Source organism: Cervus elaphus, chromosome 1 (assembly GCF_910594005.1).
Source record: "Cervus elaphus chromosome 1, mCerEla1.1, whole genome shotgun sequence".
NCBI lineage: Eukaryota > Metazoa > Chordata > Mammalia > Artiodactyla > Cervidae > Cervus > Cervus elaphus.
The window spans coordinates 57,474,333-57,493,027 of NC_057815.1; the positions used below are offsets into that span (position 1 = coordinate 57,474,333).

The following is an 18,695-nucleotide window of genomic DNA, read 5'->3' on the forward strand; positions in this document are numbered from 1 at the left end:
GACACGACTGAGTGACTAACGCACACACACTGGGAATTCTCAAAAGTTTCCATGTTGATATTGGGCTTTTAAGGGACAGACTGTTATGAAAAGTACAGAACTGTCAGTTCATTTTTTTGTTAACATATATTACAAATTCATATTTTACACTTAGGACGGGTTTCTTGTCATTTCCAGACTTCAGAGTATTGGCAGCAAATATCTTTATTTCACATAGAGGAAAACTGAGGCAGTGAGATCAAGTCAGTTGCCAAAGTCAGTTATTAGATCTAGGGATAGAGTTTAATATTCTGACTCTTGAAACATGATCATCAAATATTTATGGACCAACTAGCATATTCTGTGCTCTCTGGAAAAATGAAATGTATATGGCATGGCTCCTCGCTCTGAGAATTTATAGTCTAGGATGAATGTTAGGAAAATATAACTGGTGAAAAGTTTATTACCTAGAAAAAAGGGAGGTGGTGAAAGCCTTCTGGGAAATCGTGTCTAGCTGTGGAGGAGGCCTGATAGGGAGCTTGAGTAAGACACAGCCTGAAATGGGGCAGCTGTGCGTAAGAAGGCATGAAGAGTAGGTCAGTTAAGCTGTATTGTTGACGGCCGTGGAGGCCAAACTATCCTGTGGATACTGAAGCCTCATCAGGGGTTTTTTAAAAGAAAGACATCATCAAAATGAAGAAAGTCTGCACCACTAAAGCATCTGCCCTCAGCCATAGTTGCTGTTTGCATTTACTCTGGATTCACTGTGAAAATAGATATCCCAGTGGCTTCTGCATCCTGAAATCTTAAATATTCAGATTTAAGTGACTGCAATCCTTGCTGTATTCTTAATTGAGATAGTGTCTAACCAAAAGTGATGGTAAACACATCATAAAATTTTAAAAAAGTATTTGTGAGCTAAAGAGTAGCAAATTCATAATGTCACATAATGCATTTAAAACAGAAAGAAGTAAATAAAATGAATTCCTAAGAGCAGCTGTCTTATGATATAGTAGCAGTTGTATCAATTTTTTCCACTTCGATTTTGAATCATACACAAAATAAAAATAACCCAAGCATTTACGTGGCACAGATGTTAATTGGATGCAGAAGAATAGGTTATAAAAGTACTAAAAAGCCTTTGAAATGTTATATTTTATAGTGACCCTCTAAATATATCTGTGTAGGATGACGCTCAGATATGAAACAGAAAGACATGAACAACATTTTATTTTCCTATTGCTTTAAAGTTTATTTCATGTACTGATTGAGTGATTTACTTTTTTATTTTACTTTTAGGACCTTAACATTAGTTTCAGTAGATGTGCTCCTTTTGACCTTTCTTGAGAAGACTGGGGGCAAGGTTACACAGTTCAACCACAGATGACTGAAGTAGGAAACCTGGGGCCAGGAATGTGTCAGCCCTAGTTCAAGTATTTTCCTTTTGAAGAATTAAATTGTCATCTTCGTTATGTTTTCAGATCTTAGGTACAGATGAAATAGTGCTCATTTCAAGACTTTAATACCTTTTCTGAAGACCTTTACCAGATTTGGTACTTCATCCTCAAGTATTATTTGAATTAAAAAGATGATGTTTATCTTCATTTCTTCTTGGCTGACTGTGTAAGGCTGTGTTTTTCACTTGTAGGTGTTTCTTTGGCGGGTCCTGCTGTGTTTCTGTGTGTAAGAGAGGGTGATTTATTCATCAGTTTCTAAACGTGTGTCCTTTAGATCTTGGTACCTAGACCTCAGTACCCTTTGTGTACTGATTGGATTAGCTGCAGACTGTCAGTCTCTTCTCTGAGTCTCGGGACCAGCCTGGATTATTGTAGAGTGTCACAGCCAGCTGTGTTTCAGAAAAGAGCTTAAGGAGTTGTATATGATGGTTCTCAGATTGATGCTTATTTTTCAGCCAATTTTGAGCTTGTTCAACTGCAAGAAAAACTGAAGGAAACAGAGGAAGCCATGGAAAAATTAATCAACAGAGTGGGGCCTAATGGTGAGAGGTATGTTTTCACATAACAGGGATCAGACTGTTGCCCATTTAGAGAGTTAATTCAAAATTTTATTTTTCTTTGATTTCTGGCCCACTTGCTTTCACTTTATATCATTGTTATCATATTAGTCATTTACATATTTCATTTAACATTTCCATTTTCACACTTTCAAGTGTCATTTTCAAGAGTATATGTTCTATGTTGTGCAACATTATTGTGAGAGTGAGTAAATTTGTGAGTGGATGCCACAAGGTAAAATGACTGCGTTTTAAGGAAGTCATTTTCCTAGCTGTCTAAAAATGGCATTATCTTAAGTAAAACAAGATTATTAAATACTGTGCTTTCTGTTGGAGACAAAATGCAAGGAGCCCAAGTATGCTCAAAGTAGGCATTTGTTTTATATTGACTGTGCCAGAACAGAACTGGATGCGTGAAGTAGGTGTCGGGAGCCAAACTAGCCCTTTAGGATGCCCCACGGTGAAGACACACTCCTCTCGCTACAAGGCTGTCTGAGGATCTGAAACGGTGGCTTTGGGGGTTAATGGAAGTGGGCATCAACTAAGAAAACACGGGTGTAGGAAGGCTAGAGAGGAGAAACCAGAATGTGAGATTGAGGACAAAGAGGGATTCGGTTCACGCTAGGCCTTCTGACAAGGATGGAGTAGAAACTGGGGTGAATGGCATGCAGGAGGTCCCATGCAGGAGGATGTCTTGAAAGGTCCCTCCTGTAGACCCAGGGGCTCAGTGTAGAGTCTTTGCCTCAGAAAACTGCTCTACCTTGGCCCCTTCTGTTTGCCATCCATGGTGCTATTAGCGCTCCGTACTCTTTTCCCTGCTTTCTGGCTCCTGCCTTGCCCATCTTTGGCTGGATATGAAAAGAGTAAACATCTGTGGCTTTGTAGTAGAGTCTGAAGTCAGGCAGGTTGATTCCTCCAGTTCCATTCTTCTTTCTCAAGATTACTTTGGCTATTCGAGGTTTTTTGTATTTCCATACAAATTGTGAAATTCTTTGGTCTAGTTCTGTGAAAAATACCGTTGGTAGCTTGATAGGGATTGCATTGAATCTATAGATTGCTTTGGGTAGAATAGCCATTTTGACAATATTGATTCTTCCAATCCATGAACACGGTATGTTTCTCCATCTGTTTGTGTCCTCTTTGATTTCTTTCATCAGTGTTTTATAGTTTTCTATGTATAGGTCTTTTGTTTCTTTAGGTAGATATACTCCTAAGTATTTTATTCTTTTTGTTGCAATGGTAAATCTATGGCTGATTCATATCAATGTATGACAAAACCCACTGAAAAATAAAAAAAAAAAAAAAAAGAGTAAACATCTTCAAATTATAGTCCCTTGGTTTGGCTTTTCCCTGCAATGTCTACATTGCTGCTGAAGTGACCTTTATAAGAGTGATCCCTGCCTCTCTGGGCCCAGCACCCTTGACCTTCTTTTGGTCCAGAAAGCAAAGTGACCATCTGGCCTTCTCCAGAGCAGTCAAGATAGGTGTTCTTATCTTTACATGAATATATCTGTGTGAGTGAGTAATACTATTTGGTGTTATTAGCACTTACTAAGAACCAAGCTCTAAGCTAAATACTTTACGTACATTATCTATTTCAGTGTTTCATATGAATGTCACTAAACTGGTTTGTGCATCTATATGTTTCTGGCCTTTTCTGCCCTTGCCCTGTACCACTCAGTCTGGGTAGGCAAGTACCAGACTTTTATAGACCCTTGTGCCTCAGAAAATATCATACCCTGGCCTGGTCTGTTTGAAGCCCTAGGCAACACCTAAGGGTCAGAAAACAATCGGTGAGTGTCTGTGGGCAGGGCCTCCCACCTGGGAGACCCAATTACTGGGCCTTGGGATAAAAAACTACGTGAAGATATTTTCAGATAATATCTGAAGATATTACTCACTGCTGTTCAGACTCCCTTAGCTCAGATCACATAATGCTACCATGCATCCCATCTGTCCATTGTCCAAGCTAGGGATGTGGTACTGTGATTCCTAACTACTGTCTATCCTCTTTGTGCCAGCCAGGATTGTGTCTCCACATTTCATGTGCAAAAGCAGAGGAGTTGTGTGTCTCCTCCACCACCCTGCCATCACCACTGCATATGGAGTTGTGCCACATCACTGTTTCTGGGGCAGTAGGTCCTAGCTCAGATTATTTACTCCTTGTCAGATGCTGGAGTGGGGACTCTCTGAGAACACATGGATTGCACTGCCACATGGCAACGATTGTGTAAAATATTTCCACAGTACCTGTCAGGAACCAGGGATCAGCTCTCCTTTCACTCAAGAGAGCATAGCTTGTGTCTCCCTTTCCCAGATCTCATTTTCCAGTCCACAGGAGGTGACTTTCTCTCTGAAACTCCTTAATCTAAAACCTTTTATCCTTATAGGTTGGCCCTATGGGTCTTACACCTTCAAAATTGCAAGGCCTAGGTAGCTACATGTTTTATATTCTTGTCTTTTTTATACTTAAATCCTTTAACCTTAGTTTCTGTAGCATTTGTTCTTTTACAAGTCTGTGCTTCTAGGGTTATTAGAAGAGCCCAAAATAACCGAGTACTTTTTCTATCAGATCAATATTTTGTCACATTGCCAGGCTTCTGGGGGTCAAGGAGAGGATTTAAGACAAAGAAGACATGTTCATTTGCAGCCTTCCAAGTCCTTTTATATAATATCACTCTGTAATTGTAAGATTTTGCTTAAAATTCCCAATATATGCCATTTCTAATACTTTATTTTAGTGCTTATGAAAGAATATGGGAAAAGCTTATAATACTATCCAATGAAACTTCAGAAAGCTTTCACCTGTGAGCAATATAAGTCTGCACACGTTTTAAAATAATTAGGCCTCCTAGAAGGTTGGTATTATGCCATGTTATGTCTGATTTAAGCAAACTCTCTAGTCCCGGGACACAAAGACTAAGGAAAGGATCTGGAAACCAGAATTGAAGTGTCCTTATTTCATCCTTGTGATCAGCAGAATTTCCTTCCTGGAGCAGCATGTGCAGCTGTAATTATTTACCTAGAAGCATGGAGTGCCCCAAGAGGAGACATGAGGGTGCAACCTCTGGCAGCAGACACTTTGGCAGGCATGTTGAATATGTATGTGGGACTACACATTTCTGGCAGGCATCGTTGGGATATAAACTCTTTGAGGACAGGCTTAGTCTCTTGTCTGTTCACTGCGTTCACATAGCAGGTACTAAGTAAATACTTGCCATTGAAAGAGTATATAGTCACTTTTGAGGTAAGCATTTGTAGTTACCATAGTAGAAGAGTAAATCCTACCTGCTCCCTGTTGACTTCCTTCTCTTCCTTTCCTGATCTTTGTATTCAGGGTTCTACAGGACATGTCACATAGATAGCTGCTCTTTTCCTCATCAGACAGTAAATGTCCTTTGAATGAACATCCAAAACAAAGCTCATCATCTACCCACAGATGAGCCTATTCTACCTGTAATGTTCCCCATCTCAGCAAACAGCTCCACCAGCTACTTAGTTGTCCAAAAGAGAAATTAAATGTCATCTTTGATTCATCTTTTCTTAACTTCTCATATCTCATTAATTACCTGTCCTGTCATTTCTTCTTGGTTAATAAGTGTCTCCCTGCAAAACATTCTAAGCTCTACCAGGGCAGGAATTATCCTTCTTATTCCTGGTGCCTAGCACAGGACAGTAGTAGGCTTTAGAAAAGTATTAGTTGAAATGGAAGAATGAGTGAGCAAATGGAGAATGCCTTAACTTTTTTTCCTTAAAGAAATTGGTGTCTTTTAATTTTTTTTTTTTTTTTTTTTGGTCCATGTTGTGTGGTATGTAAGATCTTAGTTCCCTGACCAGGGATTGAATCTGGGTCCCCTGTATTGAGATTATGGAGTCTTTGGACTGTCAGGGAAGTCCTGAGAATGCCTTTACTTTTGACATAGGTCAAAACTATCTCATGTGCTTTCTTTTCCTCTAATTTGCCTCGCTTCACTTTCTGCTTTCCAAACCAGTGGATTACCTCTTTCAACCCTTCATTATTATGTCCCTGTTGCTTTTGATTAAGAGTAGAATGTTTTACATGACTTACGTAGTCTGGGCTCTGCAAACCTCAGTTGCTTTATGTTTCCCCATTGCTCTTTCTCCATGTCTATGATCCAGCCACACTGAGTACTTGCTTTTCCTCTGAAGTACCTGTGCATTTTTGCTTCTAGGACTTTGCATATACTTTTTCCCTCTGCTTGGTTGTTGCCCCCAACCCCCTCCCCACAGACACTTATCTTATTTCTTAATTGTCTTAGAGGTCTCAACTTAGTCATCATTTCCTCTGCGAGCCTTTCCCTGGACCCACAACTTGGTTAGGTGTTCCTCCTACATGCTCCCAGGCCACCTATGTTTACTGGATATTGTAAGCATCATGTTACTTCCTTATCTTCTGTTAACTTTTCTGTCTTCCTTAATGCCTTATAACCTTGAGAACAGGGAATTTTCATTATTCAGACTTGCATTCCTAATGCCGGCACATTTGACAGTGTCTGCACATGTTAAAAGATTGAATGAGGTGGATGTAAAGAAAGTACTTTGAAGCAGACATTTTCAGCAACAATTGGAATATTTTTGGCACTTTTTTGATTTGTACAACCCTCTATGGTTGTCATTTGCAAGTATTATTTTCTCTGTAAGGCCCTGCATCTCAGAGAGAAAAGATGTGCTCTAGGAGTGTGTATTAGTTTTCTGTGGCTGCTGTAATGAATTAACCTGATCTTAATGCCTTAAAACAACATACATGGTTATCTTACAGTTCTGTATGTTAGAAGTCCTACACTGGGCTAAAATCAAGGTGTAGGCCAGACTTTTCCCTGCATTCTGGAGGTTCTGGGGTAAAATCTTTCCTCACCTTTTTCAGAGTTTAGAAGCTGCCCGTATTCCTTGGCTCATGAACTCTTGCCTCTACTTTCACAGCCAGCAACAGTGAGTTGAGACTTTAGCCTCTTCTGCCTCCCCCTTCTACTTTTAAGGACCTTCATAAATGCATTGTGTCCTCCCTGATAATCCAGAATACAGTCCAAACTGGTAGGAATATTGTGGCATCAACCAAGATAAAGCACAGAAGAATGAAGAGAAGGCTTGGCAATATGAGTCATGAGTTCAGCTTTGAGTATGGTTGAAGAAACATCAGAGCATCCGTGTATTATATATGTACAGCTGAGTCCCTTCACTGTCCACCTGAAACTGTCACAACAGTGTTAATCGGCTCTGCCCCAATACAAAATAATATGTTTGAAAAGAAAAAAAAATAAACAGAACGTCCATGTATGATATATAGCAGCAATAGTAAATTGGGGTATTGTGGTCAGAACAAAGGACACAAGTTTGGAAGTGTCCATTTGGCTGGGAGTAAGAGGAGGAAAAGATAAGATTACCAAATCCTTGAAGCATGTTATGTCATGTGGCCATTGCCAGCAGTCTTCTGCTGGTCTGGGTTCTTTTCTCATTTGAGTGGTGTTGTAAGAAACTGTTTCATTCTGTGTAACTCTTGGATTCAGAACTTGATGACTTCTCGGAGTTTTGAAGCATTCAAAGGTCTGAGTTATCTCCCAACTTGACCTTTTATTTTTCTAACGTCTTGGAATCAGCCATAGCCAACCTCACTTAGCTTACCTGTTCATGCAGTTGCTAATGATCCTGGGCCACTAAGACATGGTTTTAAAGGGTGAATTTAAGATTAACTTTAGTATAGTGACAAGGCCTCCAAGTGGAAATGCCCAGGAGGTAACTGGAGTTATGAGACTGGCCTTTGTGTAAGAAGTCAAGATTAGAGGTAGAGTCTGAGCATCATGTATGTAGAAGTGATGGTTTAGTCTGTGAATTGGCTCTGCTTCCTCAGGACATGCCTGTAGGAGTGGATAAACAGGAGCCCTAGGATTGAGCCTTCAGGAAAACCATATTGTAAGAGGAGGACATTTCAAGGAGAAGATGGGCCGTAATACAGAGAAGTCAAGAAGAATGAAATGTGATAAAAAGACTTTTGGACTTAAGAGTAAAGTCGTCATTGGAGAATTCCCTAGTGATTCAGTGGTTAGGACTCCATGCTTCCATTGTAGTGAATACAGGTTTGATCCCTGGTTGGGGAAATAAGGTCCTGTGTGCTGTGTGACAAAAGGGGGAAAAAAATAAAGTGGTCATTGATTTTCACAAGGTTTGGTAAAATGATGGAGTGGCAGCCAGATTTCAGGGAGGTAGAAGAAAATGGACGGTGAGGAAGTGGGGACCAGTCAAGCTAACACATTTATTGGGCAGTTAAAATGTTCATGGCAGTGTGCCTATACTGTAGTGAACTTATCTCTGACATCCAGGATTATCAAACCAAATTGAGACAATGAGGAATCCATGAAAGTGCTATTGCAATAAATTCAGAAGATGTAAAGTGGACCATGATTAATTGCCTAATGCATGATAGAGACCCTGAGTACACTTGAGGACACTTTAGTTTGGAATTCTCTAAGAAAGCTGCTCTCTTCTGTTTCTGCTTTTCTTAGCCTACCCATATCCCTTTTAATTAAGGGCTCTGATTTTCCATGAATTAGAAAACAAAGTCAAGACTGTTGCATTCAGTAAAATTCAGGATGTATTAAGTATAGTCCAGAGAAGTAACATGTGCAACATGTTGTGATAATTACATAGGCTCTTTGAGCTAAGAGTGACCCAGCTACCCCAGAAGCCTCCCACAAAATGAGTTGTCATAACAATAAGAGTTAGGGGTTATAGAACAGATGAGTAGTTAAGATGAGTCAGGACTCCTCTGCTGATGGAAAGTATCAAGCAGCTGTTCACATGCATGTAGAACAGACAGGCTTTCCTCAGTTCATAGCTTTGAGACCATTTATTGTAGAAAAAGTGGAGCTCCTGGGGTTTTATTTTCCTCCCACTGAGATTTGTAAAAATGTTGCACCTACAGTTGCCTCAGTTAACATCTTAATGTTGACAGGAGAAGCAGTTTTTTCTTCTTCCCTGTTAGTCATTAAGGGTAACATAATGTAGGTTAAATGTAAAAAGAAACATAGGCTTGGGACTGGGAAAGATTGATGACACCTCCATGAGGCTGGTACAGAATATATCATTTCTTTCATCTTCATGAGTGTTATATTGACTTCGAGTGCTTTGGGGTTTTAAGAGAATAAATAGCCTCTGTTAACCAGTAGATAAAACTGGTCCCAAAGCAGACAATTCTCAGTGTTCTGAGTAGGGCTTTGCCTGCCTGTCAATACGATGCAGCGCTTCCCTCTCAAATAGTCACATATTGTCCTTGAGCCTCATCTTACTCATGCAGGCATTTCCCCAGAGCCAACACAGCTGAATGAGGGGATCACATCCAGGTTTTCTAAACTGTGGAACTTGAGCACTGTGCTTCAAGAATTGCACCGAATGCTATTACAAGTTAGGACACTAGTTTTAGGTAGAGTGCTGACACTAACTAACAATGTGAATAAATAGATAATTTCCTCTCCTGGGCCTCAGTTTCCCCAATTCCTTTGGTCTAGATGATTTGTCAGAATGATCCAGCTCTCACATTTTAGGATATGTCTTTATTTCTGCACAAGGAGGTTCAGCCTGGCAATTCTAGGGTCGGCCTAGTAGCATATTTTTCCCTCATTGAGGCAAGTGGTCCAGCACATTTTCTTTTGATGACATTTCTTCAGAGAAAAGTGGCTTGTAGTAAATGGAGTAATGTAAGTAATGGTGAAATCACTTGAGGATAGGGAATCGGGGCAGTGAGGTGTACTGTGGAAGAACCTGAAGGCTGAGACATCTGGGGTCTTGTCCCAGAACTGACATTAAATCATTCTGGGACCTCGGACAATCACTTGCTCTGTTTTAGGCCTTAGTTTTCCTATTTATAAAATCAAAACATTGAACTAACATCTCTGGTCCCCATCTATGCAGTTCCAGAATCAATTCCTAGAGTAATTATCTGTTGCTATTGAACTTCCAGTTCTAGAGTCCAGGCAGATCATAGTCATGTTTATGTTCGTTGCCTAGGAGTATTTACTACTAACTAGCTGGATTGTCTGCTCTTTCTAAGCAGAGCACAGACTGTGACTTCTGACCAAGAAAAACGATTGCTGCATCAGCTCCGAGAAATCACCAGGGTCATGAAAGAAGGAAAATTCATTGATAGATCCACTCCAGAGAAAGAAGCTGAGGAGGCCCCTTATATGGAGGACTGGGAAGGTAAACAGTGTTTTCTTCTTTCTTTGTTAACCATCAGCCCAGAAAAGAGATCTTAACAGAATTTTTAAAATCAGCTTTATTACTGAGGTATAAGATATACACAATTCATCAATTTTAAGTGTGTGGTTGGATAAGTTTTGCAGATATGTAGAGTTGTATAATCATACCACAGTCAAGAAATAGCCATGATATTTCCATCATCGCAGAAAGTTACCATCCCCTTTGCTGCTAATCCCCTTCTGCCCTGGCAACAACTGAACTACCTCTGTCCCTCTGGCTTTATCTTTTCTGTATAAATGGGTCATACTGCACATGTTCTTTTTTTTTTTTTATTAGTTGGAGGCTAATTACTTCACAACATTTCAGTGGGTTTTGTCATACATTGATATGAATCAGCCATAGATTTACATGTATTCCCCATCCCGATCCCCCCTCCCACCTCCCTCTCCACCCGATTCCTCTGGGTCTTCCCAGTGCACCAGGCCCGAGCACTTGTCTCATGCATCCCACCTGGGCTGGTGATCTGTTTCACCATAGATAGTATACATGCTGTTCTTTTGAAACATCCCACCCTCACATTCTCCCACAGAGTTCAAAAGTCTGTTCTGTATTTCTGTGTCTCTTTTTCTGTTTTGCATATAGGGTTATCGTTACCATCTTTCTAAATTCCATATATATGTGTTAGTATGCTGTAATGTTCTTTATCTTTCTGGCTTACTTCACTCTGTATAATGGGCTCCAGTTTCATCCATCTCATTAGGAATGATTCAAATGAATTCTTTTTAATGGCTGAGTAATATTCCATGGTGTATATGTACCACAGCTTCCTTATCCATTCATCTGCTGATGGGCATCTAGGTTGCTTCCATGTCCTGGCTATTGTAAACAGTGCTGTGATGAACATTGGGTGCACATGTTCTTTTGTATTCTGGCTTCATTGATTTAAGTGTAATGCTTTTGCATGTGTTGAGTGTATTAGTAGTTCTTTCTTCTAATTGCAGAGTAGTGTTCTGTTGTCTGGGTATAGTTTGTTTCTCCATTCACTAGTTTAGAAACTTTTGGGCTGCCAACTTTGCACTATATTGGTTATATTCTTACTGAGTTGCAAGAGTTTTCTTCTATGTTCTAGATATAAGTTGTCAGTTATGAATTGTGCAAATATTTTCTCTTAATTTGTGATTTGCCTTTTAATTTCCTTAGTGGCATCTTTCAAAGACCAGAAATTTTTTTTTTTCATTTTGATGAAGTCTAGTTTATCATTTTCTCTTTTATGATTCACTCTCTTTGTGAGCTTTTAAGAAATCTTTGCCTACTGGGAAGACCCAGAGGAATCGGGTGGAGAGGGAGGTGGGAGGGGGGATTGGGATGGGGAATACGTGTAAATCTATGGCTGATTCATATCAATGTATGACAAAACCCACTGAAATGTTGTGAAGTAATTAGCCTCCAACTAATAAAAAAAAAAATAATTTAAAAAAAAAAGAAATCTTTGCCTTACTCAAAGTTACCAAAGTCTTCTGCCTTCTTCTAGAATTGTATGGTTTTAGCTCTTACTTTTAGGCCCGTGATCTGTTTTTTAGTTTTTATATATGGTGTGCAGTATCAGGATGAGGTTAATATTTTTCCATATTGATATTCTATTGTTCCAGTTTATTTTGTTATATTTAATTATCTTGGTGTGTTGGTTGGAAATCAACCAACCCTTCCCTTTTGGAAAATGGAAAAATCATTTAACCATGTATAGGTGGGTGTATTCTGGATTTTCTGTTCTGTTTCATTGATCTTTGTGTCTATACTTATACTAATATCACAATGTCTTTATATTGTCTTGAAATCTGGTAAGGCAAGTTCTTCAACTATGTTTTTTTCCAAAATTATTTTTGTAATGTTGGGCCCTTCATATAAATTTAAAATCAGTTATGTTCAGTTTAGTTCAGTCGCTCAGTCGTGTCTGACTCTTTGTGACCCCATGGACCACAGCATGCCAGGCCTCCCTGTCCATCACCAACTCCCGGAGTTTACTCAAACTCATGTCCATTGAGTCGTTGATACCATCTAACCATCTCATCCTCTGTCGTCCCCTTCTGCTTCTGCCTTCAATCTTTCCCAGCATCAGGGTCTTTTCAGATGAGTCAGCTCTTCGCATCAGGTGGCCAAAGTATTGGAATTTCAGCTTCAACATCAGTCCTTCCAATGAACACCCAGGACTGATCTCCTTTAGGATGGACTGGTTGGATCTCCTTGCAGTCCAAGGGACTCTCAAGAGTCCTCTCCAACACCACACTTCAAAAGCATCAGTTCTTCGGTGCTCAACTTTCTTTATAGTCCTACTCTTACATCCACACATGACTACTGGAAAAGCCATAGCCTTGACTAGACGGACCTTTGTTGACAAAGTAATGTCTCTCTGCTTTTTAATGTGCTGTCTAGGTTAGTCATAACGTTTCTTCCAAGGAGTAAGTGTCTTTTAATTTCATGGCTGCAGTCACCATCTGCAGTGATTTTGGAGCCCCAAAAAATAAAGTCTGCCACTGTTTCCACTGTTTCTCCATCTATTTGCCATGAAGTGATGGGACCAGATGCCATGATCTTTGTTTTCTGAATGTTGAGCTTTAAGCCAACTTTTTCACTCTCCTCTTTCACTTTCATCAAGAGGCTCTATGTTACTTTCTACAAAAAAAAAAAAGCCTGATAGGATTTTGATTGGCATTGTATTGATTCTTTAGATCAATTTGGAAAAATTGACATCATAACAATATTGAATCTTCCAATCCATTAACATTTTTATCTTTCCATTTATTTAGATCTTTAGTTTCTCAGCAATGTTTTATGGTTTTCAGTATTTAGGTCTTATACATATTTTGTAAATTTATCCTTAAGGTTCATATTTTTTATATCATAAGTGATATTTAAAATTTTTTAAATTGCTTATTGCTATCTGTGTAGAAACACAATTTATTTTTGTTTTCTGATCTTGTATCCTGTGACTTTCTTAAACACACTTCTAGTAGCTTCTTTTTTTTTTCCTTCAGATTTTTTAAGATTAAATTTCTTTAAACTTGCTATGTAGACAGTCTCAAATTATTTACATAAGACAGTTTTACTTCTTTTTAATCTATAGGTCTTTTCCTTTTCTTGGCTTACTGCACTGGCTAGAACTTCCTTGCACAATATTGAATAGAAGTGGTGAAAGCAAATATCCTTGCTTTCCTGATATTAGGTAGAAAGTGCTCACACATTCTCCATTAATATGATGTGAGCTCTTGGTTTATCATGGATGTTCTTTTTCAGTTGAGGAAGCTTCCTTCTGGTTTTGCTTTGCTGAGAGTTTTTCATCATGTATAGGTATTGAGATTTTATGAATGCTTTTTGTTAATCACATGAACTGATCTTATTATTTTTCTGTTTTGGTGACTTAAGTTAGTGAATTATACTGATTTTTTTTTGTAAAGAAGAGTTTGTGTAGGACTACTTATTTGTTCCTTAAATGTCTGGCAGATTTCTCCAGTGATACCATCTGGGCCTAGAGTTTTCTTTGTGGCAAGACTTATATGACTGTGAATTTAATTTCTTAACATGAATTGCACTATATCAGTTTATTTCTTCTTGACTGAACTTTGATAGATTGTATCTTTCAATTAGTTTATGTATTTTATTCTCATTATCAAATTTATTAGTATAAAATTATTTATAATATTCCGCTATTTATTTAATATGTGTAAGATCTATAAGGATGTGTCCTGTTCTTCTCCTGATATAGGTAATTGGGCCTTTTTGTAATTTTTTTTTCCTGATTAGACTGATCAGAGGTTTATCAACACTGTTGATCTTTTCAAGAACTATACTGTGGTTCGGGTTTTTTATTATTTCCTATTTCATTGATTTCTATGGCTTACTTAGGGTTTGACATTCTTTTTCTAGTTTCTTAAGGTGGAAGCTTAGATCCTTGATCTATTTTTGGTCATTGTTTCATTCATGAGATAGTTCTCTTGAGCTTCTGTGCTCTCTTGATTCTCCAGTTGCATGTTTGTTAGATTTTTTTACATTGTTCCACAGGTCACATATGGGCTCTTTTTTTTACCCCTTCAGTCTTTTGCTTCCATCATGCTTGATTTTGGATCGTTTTCCTATGTCTTCAGCTTTATTAATCTTTTCTTCCACAGTATATAATCTGCTCTAAGTCTCATTCAGTGTGTTTTTAATCTCAGATATTGTATTTTCATCTCTAGAAGTTCTGTTTGGGTTTTTTTATGTCTTATCTCTATCATATATTCATATTTTCTTCTACCTTCTTGAACATATGAGACATATTTATAACAGCTTTCTTAACAGACTTGATTGCTAATCTTATTTTCTGTGTCATTTCTAGATCTCTTTCTAGTTACTGATATTTTTTCCCTTGTTATGGGTCCTCATTTCCTGCCCTTTATGCATGCCTGGTAAATTTTGATTGGATGATGGGTATTATGAGTTTTACATTGTGGAATGCTAGATTTTGTCTTAGTACTTTAGTGTTGGACTTCTTTCTAATACACAGTTAAGTTACCAGAAATCAGTTGGATCCTTCAGTGCTTGTTTTTTTTTTTTTCAGTGCTTGTTTTTAAGGTTTGTTAGAGTGGGTCCAAAGCAACTTTTATTCCGTGGCTAATTTAGCCCTGTTAGTAAAGCAGCATCTTTCTCTGGACTCTGTGTGATGCTTCACAAGGTCTTTCCACTTTGGCTGGTAAGGACGTGAACTGTTATAGCCATGTGTGAGCTCCAGAAATTTACAGGCCTAATGCTTTTATCATTTATTTTCCTGGCCCTGGTTAGTTTTATCCCATATCTGCACAGATCCGAACACAATTAACAACATTAGGAGTCCCCTCTATAGATCTCTGGAGCTCTCTTTGCGAAGCTCCTTTCCTTCCAGTATTTTTCCCTATATATTCTCACTGCTCTGGTCTCCCTGAACTTTGCCTTCCAAGCTCTGTGAGACCACGGGCTTCCCTTTTCTCAGGATCCATGACTACTTTTGTTATGTAATGTTTGAAAATTGGCTCTTCATATCTTTTATTTGATTTTCTAGTTGTTTAACAGGGGAATCCTCATGCCTTCATTATTGCCAGAGCAGAAGTAAGAGCATACATATTAAAATCAGAATAACCCTACGTATATTAAATAGCTAAGGATGGAGGAGAAGAACCTTAAAAACTAGAAAAAAAATAGTTGTGAATAGGTATTCGCTCTTAGCAGGAAAAAAATTCTTGAGCATAAAAGCAGTGCAAGATCTGTTCATTATAAAAACAGAAATTAGGACAAGAGGGGAATTTTGTCAGCTTGATAAAGAGAATCTGTGAAACCTACAGTTAATGTTATATTTAATGGTGAACAATGAATGCTTTCTCCCTAAGATTGGTAACAGGCAAGGATGACTACTTTTATTCAGCATGGTGCTGAAAGTTCTTGGTAGTACAGGAAGAAAGGAAAGGAAATAAAAGGCCTGCTTGCAGATCACATGATGGTCTGATAGAAAACCCTGAGGAATCTATTTTAAAAGCTAAAATTAATAAATGAGTTCAGCGAGGTAGATAAACATACAGAAATCAATTGTATTTCTGTACATTAGCAATGAACATGGTGGCATCAAAATGAAAACTTTGTAATCATTCAAAAAAATGAATGACTTAGGTGTGAATTTCACAAAACATGTACAGGATTTGCATGCTGAAAAACCATACAACACTAATGAAAAAATCAAAGATCTATTAATAAATAAATGGGGAGACATACTGTGTTTTTCTCACTTGCATTCATTTCACATGCTAGCAAGGTGATGCTCAAAATCCTTCAAGTTAAGCTTCAACAGTATGTGAACCAAGAACTTCCAGAAGTACAAACCGGATTTAGAAAAGGGAGAGGAACCAGAGGTCAAATTGCCAACATCTGCTGGATCATAGAAAAAGCAAGAGAATTCCAGAAAAATACCTACTTCTGCTTCATTGACCACACTAAAGCCTTTAACTGTGTGGCTCACAACAAACTGGAAAATTCTTAAAGAAATGGGAATATGAGACCATCTTACCTGTGGCTCTTGAGAAACCTGTATGCAGGTCAACAAGCAACAGTTAGAACTGGACATGGAACAATGGATTGGTTCAGAATTGGGAAGGGAGTATGTCAAGGCTGTATATTGTCATCCTGCTTATTTAACTTACATGCAGAGTACATCATGAAAAATGCTGGGCTGGAAGAAGCACAAGCTGGAATCAAGATTGCCAAGAGAAATATCAGTAACCTCAGATATGCAGATAACACCTTTATGGCAGAAAGTGAAGAGAAGCTAAAAAGCCTCTTGATGAAGGTGAAAGAGGACAGTGAAAAAGCTGACTTGAAACTCAACACTCAAAAAACTAAGATCATGGCATCCGATCCCATCACTTTATGGCAAATAGAAGGGGAAACAGTGGAAACAGTGACACACTTTATCTTCTTGGGCTCTAGAATCTCTGTAGATGGTGACTGCAGGCATGAAATTAAAAGATGCTTGCTCCTTGGAAGAAAAGCTATGACAAACCTAGACAGCATATTAAAAAAGCAGACACATTTCTTTGCTGACAAAAGTCTGTATAGTCAAAGCTATGGTTTTTGCAGTAGTCACGTACAGATGTGAAAGTTGGACCATAAAGAGGGCTGAGCGCCAAAGAATTGAGGCCTCTGATCTGTGGTGTTGGAGATTTTTGTGAGTCCCTTTGGACTGCAGGGCTTCCCTGGTGGCTCAGATGGTAAAGCATCTGCCCACAATGCGGGAGACCTGGGTTCGATCCCTGGGCTGGGAAGATCCCCCGGAGAAGGAAATGGCAACCCGCTCCAGTATTCTTGCCTGGAAAATCCCATGGACAGAGGAGCTGGTAGGCTACAGTTCGTGGGATCGCCAAGAATTGGACATGACTGAACAACTTCACTTTCACTTTGGACTGCAAGGAGATCAAATCAGTCAGTCCTAAAGGAAATCAATCCTGAATATTCATTGGAAGGACTGATGCTGAAGCTGAAGCTCTGATACTTTGGCCACGTGATACGAAGAGCCAACTCATTGGAAAGACTCTGATGGCTGGGAAAGATTATAGCAATAAAAAGGAATAGACTACTGATAAATGCAACAGTTTGGATGAATTTCCAGATTATGTTGAATAAAAAAAAAACTAATTGTAAAAGATTATTATGTAATGTGATTCTATTTATGTAACAGCCTTGAAATGGCAAAATTATAGAAATGGAGAACAGACTAGTAGTTGCCAGAGGTTAAGGAGGGAATTAGGGGCAGGAGGGAGTAGGTGTGGCCATTAAAGGGCAGTATAAGGGATCCTTGTGGTGATGGAAATGTTCCTGTATACTGACTATATCAGTATTAACATCCTGGCTGTGATATTATAGTGTATAGTTTTGTAAGGTTTATCATTAGAAAAAACTAGAGTACATGGGATTTCTGTATTTCTTATAACTACACATCAATCTACAATTAACATAAGATAAACTCATTTAAAAAAGCAATGCAAGAAATTATAAGGGAGAGGATAGCATAACATAAAACTTACATGGTGTACATAAAACTTTTACTTTCTGTAGATCAGACAAGGTCGAAAAGTTTTCAGAGCCTACATTAAAATTGGAAAAATACTTGTAACAAATATAATCAGCAAAGAAGCGGATATCTTTAATATATAAAAAGTTCTACAACTAATTTAGGAAACACTGATATCCACCTAGCTATGCAGTGCACAAAAGAAAAAAGTTCAACTGGCTACAAAACAGAAGAAAAATTATTTCATTCTCAGTAGTAATCAATGAAATGAAAAATGGAATTACTTCTTTCCTTCCAAATTGCAAATCTTCATTATATAACCTGTTCCCAAATAAGGTAAAATTATTCTTATTTATTTTCTACCTACTACTTAGGTTTTGTTGAAATTATGTAGAGTTTTAGCTCCAAATGATTTATGCAGCTTTTAAAGATATTAGCCTTTTCTAAGTATTTAACAATGTCATTAAATTTCTAACCACATTATCAATAATTATTTATTTTACATTGATAATTCTTATAGATTTCATTTTTTACCACTTTCTTATATACAGTATCTTCTTTCTTTAATTTAAACTTTTATTAATTTTTGTATCTGTCAGAATACTTCCTTAAGGCCTCCCCCAGCTCCCCCAAAATAGAAGAGAGGGCTTTCTAAGTATTGGACTTAACTTTTCACTTTGATACAAATAATTTTTTGGATGGGTATAAAATTATATGATCATGCCGTTTTCCCTCATAAGTCTGAGAACATTGCTTCATTCTCTACTTTCATTTGATGTTGAAAATGATAACTTTTATCCCAGTCTTATTCTTTTTCTCAATGGGCAACCTGTTTTTGGTTAGCTAGTTTCTGTTTTCTGTCTGGAAATTCATATTCTTTTTATACTTAAAAGTTTGAATTTGTACAAGTTCATCAGCATATATCTG

General features: G+C 38.1%; 1 protein-coding gene across 4 annotated transcripts in view; it reads left to right on the top strand.

Annotated features, from left to right (window-relative positions):
• RIC3 (RIC3 acetylcholine receptor chaperone) overlaps nucleotides 1-18,695 on the top strand; it is a 63,548-nt gene that overhangs the window by 36,907 nt on the left and 7,946 nt on the right. For 3 of the 4 annotated variants that reach the window (XM_043903964.1, XM_043903947.1, XM_043903975.1), the window contains 2 exons: nucleotides 1,892-1,985; nucleotides 10,056-10,204. In XM_043903964.1, the coding sequence (XP_043759899.1) occupies nucleotides 1,892-1,985; nucleotides 10,056-10,204 (243 nt within the window). The remainder of the gene's footprint in view (nucleotides 1-1,891; nucleotides 1,986-10,055; nucleotides 10,205-18,695) is intronic. The other variant, XM_043903957.1, reaches the window with a different exon arrangement.